The sequence below is a fragment of the Camelina sativa genome, chromosome 8, assembly GCF_000633955.1.
Source record: "Camelina sativa cultivar DH55 chromosome 8, Cs, whole genome shotgun sequence".
In the NCBI taxonomy this organism is placed as follows: domain Eukaryota; kingdom Viridiplantae; phylum Streptophyta; class Magnoliopsida; order Brassicales; family Brassicaceae; genus Camelina; species Camelina sativa.
The window spans coordinates 911,890-925,236 of NC_025692.1; the positions used below are offsets into that span (position 1 = coordinate 911,890).

General features: G+C 37.2%; 2 protein-coding genes and 1 pseudogene across 9 annotated transcripts in view; 1 reads left to right on the forward strand and 2 right to left on the reverse strand.

The window, feature by feature from the left end:
- LOC104705422 (ER membrane protein complex subunit 1) overlaps positions 1–3,072 on the reverse strand; it is an 8,095-nt gene extending 5,023 nt beyond the window's left edge. Inside the window, exons 1-6 of the mRNA XM_010421427.2 lie at positions 2,862–3,072; positions 2,394–2,521; positions 2,246–2,308; positions 2,014–2,135; positions 1,692–1,807; positions 1,082–1,583 (exon numbers count right to left, since the gene is read on the reverse strand). Of these exons, the coding sequence (XP_010419729.1) occupies positions 1,082–1,583; positions 1,692–1,807; positions 2,014–2,135; positions 2,246–2,308; positions 2,394–2,521; positions 2,862–2,956 (1,026 nt within the window). The 5' untranslated portion in view covers positions 2,957–3,072. The remainder of the gene's footprint in view (positions 1–1,081; positions 1,584–1,691; positions 1,808–2,013; positions 2,136–2,245; positions 2,309–2,393; positions 2,522–2,861) is intronic.
- Positions 3,515–6,101, reverse strand: LOC104705424 (protein NRT1/ PTR FAMILY 1.3-like). 8 transcript variants are annotated; one of them, XR_754318.2, is made up of 4 exons: positions 5,845–6,101; positions 5,509–5,722; positions 4,685–5,275; positions 3,515–4,554 (listed from the first exon to the last, which is right to left on the reverse strand). XR_754318.2 is itself a non-coding variant. In XM_010421431.2 (3 exons), the coding sequence occupies exons 2-3, from the start codon at positions 5,677–5,679 to the stop codon at positions 3,519–3,521; spliced, it is 585 nt and encodes a 194-aa protein (XP_010419733.1). In that variant the 5' UTR covers positions 5,680–5,722; positions 5,845–6,101; the 3' UTR covers positions 3,515–3,518. The 8 variants fall into 8 exon arrangements, 4 of the variants coding, with proteins under 4 accessions (XP_010419733.1, XP_010419731.1, XP_010419732.1 ...); XR_754317.2 differs by having other exon boundaries at positions 5,509–5,726; XR_754316.2 differs by having other exon boundaries at positions 4,685–4,906; positions 4,986–5,726.
- On the forward strand, positions 6,304–9,004 carry LOC104705425 (annotated as a pseudogene).

Genomic DNA, 13,347 nt, shown 5'->3' on the forward strand with positions numbered 1-13,347 from the left:
GGTTGTAAAGCAGTACTCATCTGCAGTCTCACCAGAGCAACTGCTCTTCATTACGTGTCCTCTGATAATACCATCATCTGCCCCAACAGTGTACCAATATATATTTTGAAACTCGCGTTGGAAGATGCTGAGAGCCTCTGAAGTTTTCGGATACAAGTGGACGTGGCCAACAGTATCAGCTATTAGATGTAAACGTTGTTCCGTTGAGTCGGTGAATGGAAGAGGCAAAACTTGCACAACAGAGTGACCAATATCTGACGAGGTAATCTCCTTTCCCGTATACACATCTACAAATGAAAGTACACCAGGCGCACTTGAATCTGATCCGCACCTGCCAACTACAAGCACAGAAGGATTTTTGTCCATGGCGTGATGATGAGGGACCTGCCATTGGTACAAGCTAATGCCGTTTGGACGTTCACATGCTTGTGATTTTAGCAGCATGGACCAGACAATCCTCCCGTCTCCAGTGTGCAGAGCAAAAAGTTTTCCAGCTCGAGTAAGTGCTAAGATTAGTTTCCGGAAGCCATTATGGTCGCGGGTCAGTTTGTTCTTTCCAGAACTCTTCACCCTCAATTCTTGAATTGCTACCACGTCCTCTGGGCTTGCTAACAACAAGGATCCCTTAAGCTTTAGCACATGCCCCTACCAAAGATTAAGAGAGAGTTAAACTGATTAGGGTGAGAAAAACTACTAAAACACACCAAATACACAACGAAACAATACAACTGTGGGGGAATTAAGAAAACGCAAGCAAGACATTTAAGACCGTTCATACCTTAAGCCACTCAAAGAGAGTGTGCTCCACTTTTGCCACTGATACACCATCCTTTTCTACAGGGAGTTCTGCTGTTGTAACGTCAGTCACTGAAGCCAGGCCTTCTTCTCTACTCCAAACAATCGCCCCTTGTTGCAGTAACAAGAGTGAGTGATCTTCCATCACAATAAGAGCCCTGAATCCATTACTCCTGTCTGTCCTGATATAGTTGTTCATGAAAACTTTATGGACACGCCCCCTATGTTGGTCCATTTGAATGGTCTCTCTGAGCAATACATTATCCAATTCATTGACAAGTTTCACCATGAGGTGAATCTTGCTCCCTTCATGATGAACTGAAGCAAAGGCTTCTTGATCGTCTGCAACTGGAAGTGAATCACTCATGGCTGTTTCATCAGATAATGAGTCTACCACCTCCAACTTTCCTTCGCCACCAACCTTCACAAATATAGTGCGTTTGTTGACTTTTACAGCAAGCATATTGCTAAGAAGAGGTGATAAAATCTCAGCGTTTCCTGAATTCTCAACAAGATCTGAGACAGGGGTCTTCTGGAAGCTAATATCTCCATCTATGAAGCCAATAGTAACCAAAATTGACTTCTTCGAATCAAGAACAACAACTTTATCGCTTGAAACTGATGAAATTTCGCCAGAGAATCCACCAGGGAAAACCATACTTTTTTGTGCCACTACCTCTCCAATTTTGGAATCAATCTGATAAACAACAGCCTCAGATAAATTAACGAATCCCAGCACATAAATTACAGTACTTCCAAGAGGTTGAAGAACCCGCTGAACTTCAAACCTGCAGGAGGCACCATGAACACACATAGAAAATATTACTAAACACCAAAAACATTATAATATGCACTTAAAGCAACCTCATTCAAATATACAGTGAAGGCTGTCCTACCCTTCCGCTGTGAAATCCTTTTCCCACAGGACCTCACCATCTAGAGCAGAAACAGCATGAAGGTACCCACCACCGAAAACAGTAATAGGGTAGTCCTTGTCAACCTTCAAATTTATCTGCAAGATATCTCTAGTTCATTAATAAGCAACCATGGAAATGATAACGATTAACGCAACTAAGATTTCATCAGATAATATCATTCTTTGATGGCCTATAAATCAAAGTTGTTGTTTTCTTATAACAAGAAAAGGACAGTAAGAGTCGTCCTCCTTTTAAAAGAAACTAGCAGAACTCTTACGCTTGTATTAGTATTATTACTTACCGGCACCGATAACAGTGACTTTGAATGGTGAGCACTATGTAGAGCTGTTTCCCACACCATTTGGCCATCAGGAAGGTTCCAGGCTCTTAGAGTACTTCCTTCTGATGAAAGAGTAATAACATCTGAAACAATTTGAAGCCAAGAAAATAGAGTTCAAGACTGTAGTACATTATTGTTGCAGGTGAAAGCACCCAAACATAGTTGATCCACATGTACTGAAGATAATTCTTACATTTTCCCAAGGCAATACCAACCCCATCGATAGCATCCTTTGTCCCGAGAACATGCCTCCAAACTGCAACAAATCAGAAAAAAAAAGTAAGAAAACAAGGAAAAAAAAAACACACACACACAAGAGATATGAACATGAATATACTTACATATCTCCCCATGTCTGAGATCAAGTGAGGCGACAACATTCTCCTCGGTAGAGACGATAACACGCTTTCTCCCAGTCTTTTGAGTGTGGAATACTGCATGCTTCACTTTCCCGATGTAACGTTGGTGCCTACAACAATACAACAGTGACTCTCATCAATCCTACCTATGTGGGCAATATAAAAGCAGCTTAACCCGATCGCATCTCAAATTCACTAGTGTTGGAACCACCGGATCCTTCCATGAATTATACTAAAACACAATTCTCTAGCTAATGAGATCTAAAAAGACTAAATCACAGATTCGAGATACACTGCGGATTGGGTTTTTAATCAGATTGGCGAAAATACTTGAAGACTTCTTAAATCGGTAACTTCCGAAGTGATGAAGCAGTGAGTAAACTTCGAAACTAATCTGCTCCAGAGATATAAATAGAGAGAGACTGAAGAAGAGAGGAGTTTTTATTTTACCAATCGGCGAGGCCGGCTTGATCTTCGTAAAGGGAGAAAGATACAATTGCAGATGATAAGAAGAGGACAAGGACAAGAAAAACCCTAATCGCCATAGCTATGACGATTGCTGACTAAAATCTATCCTCAGGCCTCAGCAGATCTGGGCAGATGAAAGAGAGTTTTTTTTTTTGGTCTGGATGATTAAATCGTGGGAGGCTTTAACCAAAAAAGCCAACAACAAGGTCTTCTTCTTCTACAGAACTTAGCGAATATTTTATTTTTATTTTTTTGCTCTCACCTAGCCAATACTTTAAATCCACGTATGACATGCAACATTTATCATAAATAATAATTAAAAAAAAAAATACAATTACAACTATTGTTACTTACAAACCATATATATAAACAAATTTGTTAAATTTCTGAAGAAAATATATCATTTAAAAATGTTTTTTTACTATATTCTACACAGATATGTTCGTGTTGTGTACTTGCGTCTAGTTCTAGACACTGTTGACTTTAAGAATTTAGTTCCGAATGGTTTGGTTAGCTGTAAGAACTACGGAGCAGAGCAGCGTGTTGGAAAAAAATGGCATTAACCCATTCAGAACCTTGGAATATCACCATTCAATTTGTTTGATTACTTTTTATCCGAGTTAAAGATCCAATCATGAGTTAAGTTTTGTGTGTGTTATAAGATTTATTCAAAAAGTTAATTACAAATTTTTTTTCACACTTTTCGTTATATCTTACATTTACCATAAGATTTGGTACGAAATACAGAACATTGAGCACAGATAATCCCACCAAGAGCCAGTAGTAATAGTCCAAGTGTCCCTCGTCTATGTTCTCTGTGATCCAGCTCCCGTAGGTGGCGACGTCTACGATGGTGATGATCCAGGATGAGATGAGGCTTGCGGCGGACATGCCGAGGCCGGAGAGTGTCGTGGCGACGCTTGACATGGATTTGGGGAGCTCAGAGTACAAGAACTCGTTCTGTGCTATCGTATTAAGTGCTTCCGAAATGCCTCCTAGTATCATGTACGGTAATAGCCACATCGCCGACAACATCGTACCTCTCTCGTCTCTCTAGTGAACCAAAACCACAATTAAACCATATTTAGATTCAGGCAACTTGTTTTTGTTAATATAAGATACATTTATAGAAAAACAAATAAAATGGAAAACAGCTAACCAAAACAAAAACCAGTAACTAGGAAACCAAGCAGAATTGAACTAAAATCCGGATTGAATACTTAAAGAGGTTTTTTTTCTGGCGTGCTCCACAGCGGCAAGAGTGAAGATGCACATAACCGATATTATATAACCAGCTCCCATTCTCACCATAATTCCCAATCGGAACGGCTCTCTTAGAGCCCAAGAAACTAACGGGACGATAACAAGATCGTAAAGAACAAGGAAGAGCACGAAGGAGATGACCAAGAAAATGCCATAAGAGCCTGAAGGAATCTGGAAACCCTGAATGAAGGTGTGGCGATCCATGGCCTTAGCTTGAAGGACTATAAAGGAGACTTGGCAACCCGTGACAAGTGACAAGATGATTCCCGTTGACCAGATGGGTAGGACACTGATGAGAGACTTAAGATCTTCTACTTGTTGAACCCTACATAGCTGCCACGGATTGCTTGAGTTCCCTGTTAGGTTTAGGTCTTGCTTGGGGTTACTTATGACGCAAGCTTTATTTAAATACCTATAGTAGAAAATATTTCCAAATTTATGATCAGCCGTGGCATAAATATATTTTTTGGGGAAAAATCAAGATGAAGATAAATTGATATACACATCAACTATATATTACTAGTTACTACAATATAATGTACCTCAATTTCTGGCTAGGAATTGAAAAAGAAGAGCCCCTTTCGTGATGGTACGATATAATATGCTCCTCCGATGACAAATCAACGTGTCGGTTTCTGTAAGCAGCAACGAGAACCTGGAAAAGTCCAGCGACAAGGCCGGACTCACACTTAAAAGTACGGAGAAGCCGCGAAGAACAAAGCAACGGATAGAACCATGGCAGCGACAGAGACTCCAAAACCAATCTGCCAACCATACGTTGTCTGAACGAAGACCAACAACGACTGAGAAAGAAAGCATGCGAGCATGACGGAGAAGTAGTACCAGTTGAAGAGGGTTTCTAGGGCTGACGTAGCGGTACGTGATGTGTGGTTGGGTTGGAGCTGGTCGGCCGCGAATGCCAAGCAGGAGGACCTGACGCCCCCGGCCCCGATGGCGGTGAAGGCAAAAAAGGAATATAGGAGAAAAAGTTGGAGCACTATGGTGGGTTGACATATGTGTGTTGATTTATCGCATTCTGGTCGAATTGTTGTTGTCAACCATAAAAAAATCATTCCCCGTTGTCCATTTGTTATATATTAGTTTGAAAATATTCACTTCGATTGTGGTGAGACCTGAGGGGAAATTGGAATATATAGGATGTTCATCAAGTAACATGCATAAAATATGATGAGTGTGATGAGGACTTAAGGAAAACAATACGTGAACTAATCTTGTTATACTCCTTAGAAAAAAATAGTTAGAGACGAGAAAATGATGGAAATCAATTTGTTGTAGTTCTCACTGGTAGGTTCAGATGGATAATGTTTCCACTTGTAAGGTTGATATAAAAATATAAAATATGTACCAGAAGGCTGATGGAGGATCCAAACCCAATCAGAGGAAACCGACCCGTGTAAGAATCCGCAATAAAAGCACCAACAAGAGGGAAGAAATTGGTGGCGGCAGACCATAGGAAGATGATGTTAGCCGCTTCCGCCGTTCCCATGCCGTATTCGACCGTCAAGAAGAGTATCATGTTCGGTACCAATCCAAAATATGCAAGTTTCTCCAACGCCTGACTTGCTATCCAAAACCATTTAACCATAAAGTTATTTTTTTTTATAAAAACATCTATCTATACTAATCTCCTTTGAATAGGGAGTATTATAGCTAGACATATGAACACGAGAAGTAAACATACCAAGAATAAAAGGAATGGTCGGAATACTGCGTTTCGAGATAGGTCTTCCGACGAGAAGAGCTTCTTGATCCATATTTTAATTTGGGAATTTTTGACTCTTGGTGGTGTCGGTATACCTTATCTTTAACATAGTTCCTTATTTGTTTGATCAGAAAATCAAACAAATAAGTGTTCTACCTAAAAGTGGACCCTCTTCAAAGTTTAATTAAGAAACTGGATATTAGAGTTTTGGTGCTCCTGCCTCCTGTATTGTTTGTTTGTGGCATGAATCTTTTATAAAAGCAAACGAGACATATACCTTTCTCCGTTAGAAAATAAAAATAAAAAGTAATCTCTTTTTCCAAACAACACTCGTAAGTTCTTTTAAAAATGGGCCTAACTAGCTATATGGGCCTAGCCCAATAAATCAGAAACATGCCATTCAAACAGTACTACTACTACACTGCTGAGAGAACTGAGAGACTGTGTGTGACTGAAGATATTTTGGGATAATTTTGTCGTCTTTTGATCGGTGAAAGAAGCTTCAAGAAATTTGTGCATAAGCGAACTGCTAACAAACCTTATCCGTTAACAAACAAAAAATCCCACAGAGAAATCCTCAGAAGCAGTAGCAATGGAGGATCAAGCGGCGGCGTTACCGATTTCTGAAGATTTATCCCGGAAAATAATCTCTATTGCCGCCGGTGAAGCGCATACGATCGCTCTGACCGGTAAAAAAACAAATTCCACCGCAGCTTCATTTTAGTTATGTTTTCTTGAGTTTGAATTTTTCTGTGGGATTTTGGAATTTGTTTTTTGAAGGCGATGGATGTGTTTACTCATGGGGAAGAGGGATGTTTGGCCGTCTTGGTACGGGTAAAGAATCGGACGAGCTTGTACCAGTTCGAGTCGAGTTCGATTTCCCAGATCAAGTAGCTGGAGATCGGGCTCGAATCGTTGGTATCGCTGCTGGTGCTTATCACAGTCTCGCTGTCTCAGGTGGTTTCTTCTATTCACATGTTTAATTTTCACTTTTAGCTTCTGCTGCTGATTTGGTCTAATTAGCTCCCTAGTCTGTTTTTATGAACTTCCATTTGTGAAATTAAAAAAAAAAGTATGCTTGAAGTGTACATGTATGGTAACGTTTTAGCTTAATTAAGTTGGAGTTTCTTGATTTTGTTAATTGAAAAGGCTTCTTAGTTTGATTTTATAGGACCATTGTACGAACATAAGCTCTGTTCGTGTTTATGTTATATGATATTGATATGATTAAGGATCTCTATTGACCATTATCTTGTTCTTTTTTTTTGTTGTTGTTTCTTTTTGCCTTGTAAGCTTTTGGCAGATGATGGCTCGGTTTGGTCTTGGGGTTATAACATTTGTATCCTTTATCTGACTGTTACCGTTTCTATAAGCTTTGTTCGTTCTTTATGTTTGTCAAGTTTAGTGTTCTGTTCTCTACATTGCCTGCTACAAATCTTCAATCCTTGACTGATAGATGGATGGCCAACTTGGTTTTGATGGGGAGAACTCCTTGGCACCATACTTGATTAAAAGTTTCTTTGAACAAGAAGGATCTAGTTCCTCTCTAAGTGATTCAGGTAGAGAGGCCAGATCAGATTTGAAGGTATGGTCCTGGAAACGCTTTAGTGTCGGTTTATATGTCAAAAGCCTGAACCATAATAGTTTCCTTTACGCTTGTTAGGTTTGTACTGTCAAGGCCGGATCCATGATGTCTCTTGCCATTGATAGTGTTGGAGGTCTTTGGATGTGGGGGAATGTTCCTCCACAAGACAGTGGGACTACTGAGCCTAGTGTGTCTTTTACAAGCATCCCGATTCCGTTTCCCATACCCGAGTTCCATGGCCGGACCGTTTTGAAAGTAGCATGTGGGTATGAACACGTTGTTGCCCTCGTTGGCCCCGGGGGGATTCACAAAGACAACAGTTATGATGATTCTGTGTTGTATTCTTGGGGAAATAATCATCATGGCCAGTTAGGGCTTGGGGATAGAGAAAGCCGAGCAAGGCCTCAGATTGTGGAGACGTTTAACCAGAACTCTGGTCTTACAGTCTACGACATAGCTTGTGGTGCTCATCACACAGCTCTTCTCACCTACAGGAAGGAGACACCGGAAGGACCGAGCATTTGCTGGACATTCGGCTTTGGCGAAAATGGTCAAGCTTGGGCATGGAAGTACCAAGAGCTCATCGATACCAGAGCCAGTTTCAGAGCTCCCTGAACACTCTTATTTAGTTTCTGTAGACTGTGGGTTATTCCACACAAGCGTGGTGTCATCTGAGGGATATGTGTGGTCATGGGGAATGGAGAGAGGTTTAGGGTTATGCCCCGATGTCAACTTCACAGAGGTGGAAGCAGGAGATGACAGTGTTCCAAGAAAAATTTCAGGTGGGTCAAGATTTCGTGACCCGGTGCAAGTTTCTTGCGGGGCAGCACATACAGTTCTTGTGGCAAATGGTGGTTACAAGCTGTGGTCTTGGGGGAGAGGAAGAAATGGAGTGCTCGGGTCTGGGGATGTTAGCGACCATTATGCCCCTACTCTCGTCTTCTGGTCGAATGAGCTCAAATTGGAGAAAGAAGAAGTAGTACCTGATGCTGAAAAAAGCGCATCAACCGGGGAGATCAAACAGCTAGAATCAAAGCTAATGGTGATGGAAAGATATGCAAGCATACTTCATGGATCCATATTTGGCAAACCGTTTAACGAAGAAGAAGATATTCCGTATTCATTACGGGTTTCAGGGTATTTCGATATGGGCAAAGAGTGGGGAGAGATGCTGGAGAGTGCTGATAAGAGTCAGCTTATGAGGCTTCAAGCTTTCTATGAAGACATGATTGGTAGGGTTAAGGACAAGGTGTTGCAGAGAAGGATTCAGGAGATTATGAAAGGTTGTCTTCAATCTTCAGCCCCTAGACATTAGTATCACCTGTTGTGTTCTAATAGCCTACTACATTCACTTAAACTGACAATATATAGTTTTATCTTCAGTTTCTGTGTGTTTTGGGAAAATGATGAGAACAAGATTTGGTTTTGGTGTTCTTAGTTCGACCTGTAGGATAGTAAAACTAATTGATATCCTGTAACTACTATATATCCAAAATATGTGATGTTATGATACTATTTGTGCAAATACACAATACCTTATGGGCTGGTTTGGTACACGTAGCTTATGAAATCTGCGACACTTCATACTCTCTCTATATTTTCTTTTCACACTTTATTGGATTAAATTCTTTCAAAACCTTTCAAATAGTCACCTTGTTTGTAAAAAAGCTCTTCTAGTTGCAATAAAGGTTAACATAACAATCAGAAAAGAGGTGAGGTGATGTTACATCAAGATTTTAGCTTTAAACCATCTCTTATATCTGTGTTCGAAAATGTTTGTCATGAATATCCAAAATAATCAATGATAAATATATTAAATAAGAGAAGATAAATTTTATAAATTGGTTACCAATTACTATGTTTATATTAAAACCCCACTGAGTTATTAAAAAAAATATCTACTATAAGCTAGTGTTCTGAAATATATTTTTTAAAGGGTCTGAAATTAGTTAATTAAGAGCTAGTAGACGTTTAAAAACTCCCTTTAAACCTTTTTATTTTGGAAAGTTTTTAAAATAATACTGTTTTGACAAAAAAATATTAAAAATGTATTTTTGAGAAACCGTTCGTTAAGAGAATTAAAAAGAAAAGAAAAAAAAGTCCTTTTTAAGAATCAGTCCAAAAATTATCTTATTTTACTTTATATTTTACAAAATTATTGACACTGTAGTATCACATCATCCAACAACCAGTGCAGGACAAGAAAAAATCATCCAACAACCATTGCAATGTCCTTTCATATTAAATTCTCCAACATATATATCAATGTAATCATTTTATTGCCAACTCACTATTAATGTTTTTAGAAATATGTTGAACTCAAATTCATATATTTCAATGACATTTTGTTGTTGATATGTTCTATACCAGTTTTATCATTTATCTGTTAAAAAAAAAAAGAAGTTGTATCATTTATCTGAAGTGGTCATGCTTTGTTGAAAAGAAACAAAAAAAAACAAGAAAAGAAAGGTCATGAGACAAAACTTCTATCTAGATTTGGACCACGTAATGCATGAATACACACACAACATTCAAATGTGTTAAACACAGCGGAAACATATTATAAAGACGCAACGTAGATGATTATTTTTGGTTTATTATGTAAAGTATAGTTTTCTATTTTTAATTCTGATAATACTGGTCCCAATTTCAAGTTTTCAACCCAACGGATGGGTAAAAGAAGCAATTAATTACAACCTAACGGAGAGTGTACTACTGGTGCCAGGCCATTAGCTTGTGGTAGTAGGAAATGGTCGGCTGAATAAGCTGAACCATAGCTGGAAAAGTGATATGGCTAGCTTAATTTGGGTTGTCTTTTGGGAGCGGAGGAGGCTCGATTCCGGTACGTGGTTTTCAAGTTTCAGTGTTAGATATTACCCAAATATATACGTCAAACTGTTTGATATTCACATAAGCTTCTTAATTTGAAATTTTATTACTGTGTGAAGATATCTTATAAATTTTCCGGCTCAAAACGTTCTAACTCACATACAGTACAATGTATTATATCAATATGCATGCGTACCTACTATTTATTGGCTAAATAATCCATAATATACATTAAGGTGTATATATAATAAGCTACTTTGATTTTAATTTCACAATTTCTTTTGGTAAAGATAAATAGGGATGTAGTACTAGTGTAGATTGCCAAGTGTTATGGAATTTTTTAATTATCTTAATTCTTAACACTAATGCATGAATGTCTACCAACTAATATATATATTCGTACCTATAATCGCTTAGACATTACACGTTGAATTACTACTCTATTGTCTAGCACTTTTTGCATAAAATAATATTCAACATTACTAAATCAAGCAGCACTAACCCAAGATTTTTTTTACTAAACAATTATTAAAAACACCCTTGAAATAGCAACTGGCAAAAGAAAGTTTTCTATAAAAAATATCGGCAATGCTTTAATACGGAAATATACGAGTTTATATTTAAAATTGTATTTTGCTTATTGCCATGGGTCTTTGCTGTTATCATTGTCCTCTTCTTTTTTGCTTTTGTGATTTTTTTTTTCCTTCTTCTCGATACGACCAGTTGTGGTTAATTGCTTTTGTGATATTTTTAAGTATAAGAGAACATTAAATGATGTAAACCGGATGAAAATGCCAAATCATATATGCATGGCTAACCGGCCGTTATATTAGTTTCTAACCAGATTTCTCCAAATGCTTTACGCAGATTCGATTCTAATGGCCACCGTCAATTAAATTAATCTACTAAACGTGATTAACCTGCCGACTTACTTGATCCCTAGATATTTAGAACAAAAGCATATTAATAGAGAATTTCAAGTGGTTCAGATACCTTTTTTATTAATTTTAAAATGTCAGCATTTTGTAAAGTCGTTTTGACGATTTTGGTCGAAATCTCTAAAAAAGTAATAAAGGAGTCAATGATACGTTTCCGTTTTTGGAGTTTTGCATAGTCCCATCATTAGAGAGACAGATAAATTTTTGATTTAAGAAATTCAACACCTCACAAAAGATATGCAAGAAAGTAATGTCGGATCCACTCTAGATTTGCGCGCGGTATAATGTCGTTAATAAACCCTATGGAATTAATTTAAACTATTCGTTTATAGTTAGTGGGAAATAGCTAGGTAGGGCTACGTATAAACCGATCAGTTTTACCTGAACCAAAATTAAATCAAAGTGACAATTCAACCAAGATTAGAAATTAACTGACATCGAATCAAATTAAACTAGCTTGGTGAATCAAATCCAAAATTAACTAAAACTGACCAAAAACACATGAACCATTATATAATCAAACAGAATGTACGAGCTAAACCGCAATCATTGTCAAACCTAGCAAAACTCAAAATCCCATATCGTTGGTTTAAGTAATCTTAACCGTTAACTGTGGAACTTGTTGGTACCTTCTGTAGTTTGCGTGAAAAAGAAAACAATATTTTTAATAGTCATTCAGACAACTATGAAACCTTCGGACAGATGAATCCTTTTAAGGTTTAGATTCTGGAATACACATTATATATCTTGTAAAAATGTTGTAGATTATGTATGATAGTAGTTTCAAGGCCGTCTCGATCGTCATACATACAACTGAGTGACGGACCCTGTGCAAAACTATATATATAAAAAAAATTTATAAACATAAAATATAATTTTTTTAGAAAAGGTTTTAAATTTACGTATAAAATGTAGCAAAAATAAGTGGACCCTGTGCATTTACAAAAATAACAAATGTTTCTTATAAACAAAAAATATCCTGGTGTCCTGTTCTTCCAAATATTTATACTCTTGACATTAAATCTAATAGTTTTTGACAATTGTCTGCACGAACTGATACTAATTTTTTTAGTGGTCTAGTTTCAAGTTAGGTTAGGGATTAGTCCAGACCTAATTGGATATCTACGTCATTCCCTAATTATGAAGAATGAGTTCGCATGTAGAATTTATCTGGAGCTCTAATTGCTGAGTCAAATTCTATAGTTGTGTAAACTTACTTTTGTAAAAAAGATTGTAACTGTTCATGCTTCTTTACTACGTGATCATAGATTCGCTAAAAGAACGTGGAAGTAAGCGCTGCTATAATCCATTAATTCGTCAAAAAATAGTACTCTCCACCAAAAGAAATACTAAAGGTAATGTAAACACGTAACAACCAGAGAAAAAAACACATAACAAAACGACGTAAAATATTATTATTTATCTTAAATAGTATTAGACATATTTGTTTCACTCTATTGATAAAAAAAAAAGGAAATCTATTTTAAATCATGGATAATTAAAAGAGATAATATTTGATCATTCCATGTCCTGATGTCCCACGCTAGCTCTCGTAAGAAAGTCGTAAGGGTAAAATCCAAAGTATTTCATATGTTTTTAAACGGTGTCAGTGACATCATTTTATCATTATTGTAATAGTTTTGGTGACAATAGTCTTTATCTTTCATCTTTATCTTTAACCAAAAAAAAGACACGAGTCTTTATCTTGGACGAAGCTTGTCGTTGTATGTTTTATAATAAACAAATATCATGTTGAAAATCTACAAAACTTTTGGAATTTGCCAACTGTTAGATACATTTTACACTGATTAGAGAGATAGTAATTTCAGCATAAATCGATATGTAACCTCGAGTGGCATAACGATATGACTAAGACAGTTCAATTTCATGGATATTCCACTTTAGACCAAGTAGTTTATGGATCATCACATCTCTTTTTCATGATTATATAATTATCATAAAAAACGAGATGTTGGGAGTTCAAAAGATATGCATTTGACAGGACTAGACATGTCACCATTCTTCATTCTCCCCATATTATATGATCATTCGTCATTCATGTCATATAGACTCAAATTTATAATTAAGTCTACATTCATCTTAGGGGTAATTACTATTTATAAGTGTCAA

What these genes read in the sequence shown, in the direction of transcription:
- LOC104705424 (XM_010421429.2), bottom strand. Translation starts at nt 4,917, where the DNA reads ATGGTTGGCAGATTGGTTTTGGAGTCTCTGTCGCTGCCATGGTTCTAT. An exon ending in ATTCCTAGCCAGAAATTGAG is followed by an intron (nt 4,555 to 4,684) that starts GTACATTATATT and finishes TTTCTACTATAG; the next exon opens with GTATTTAAATAAAGCTTGCG.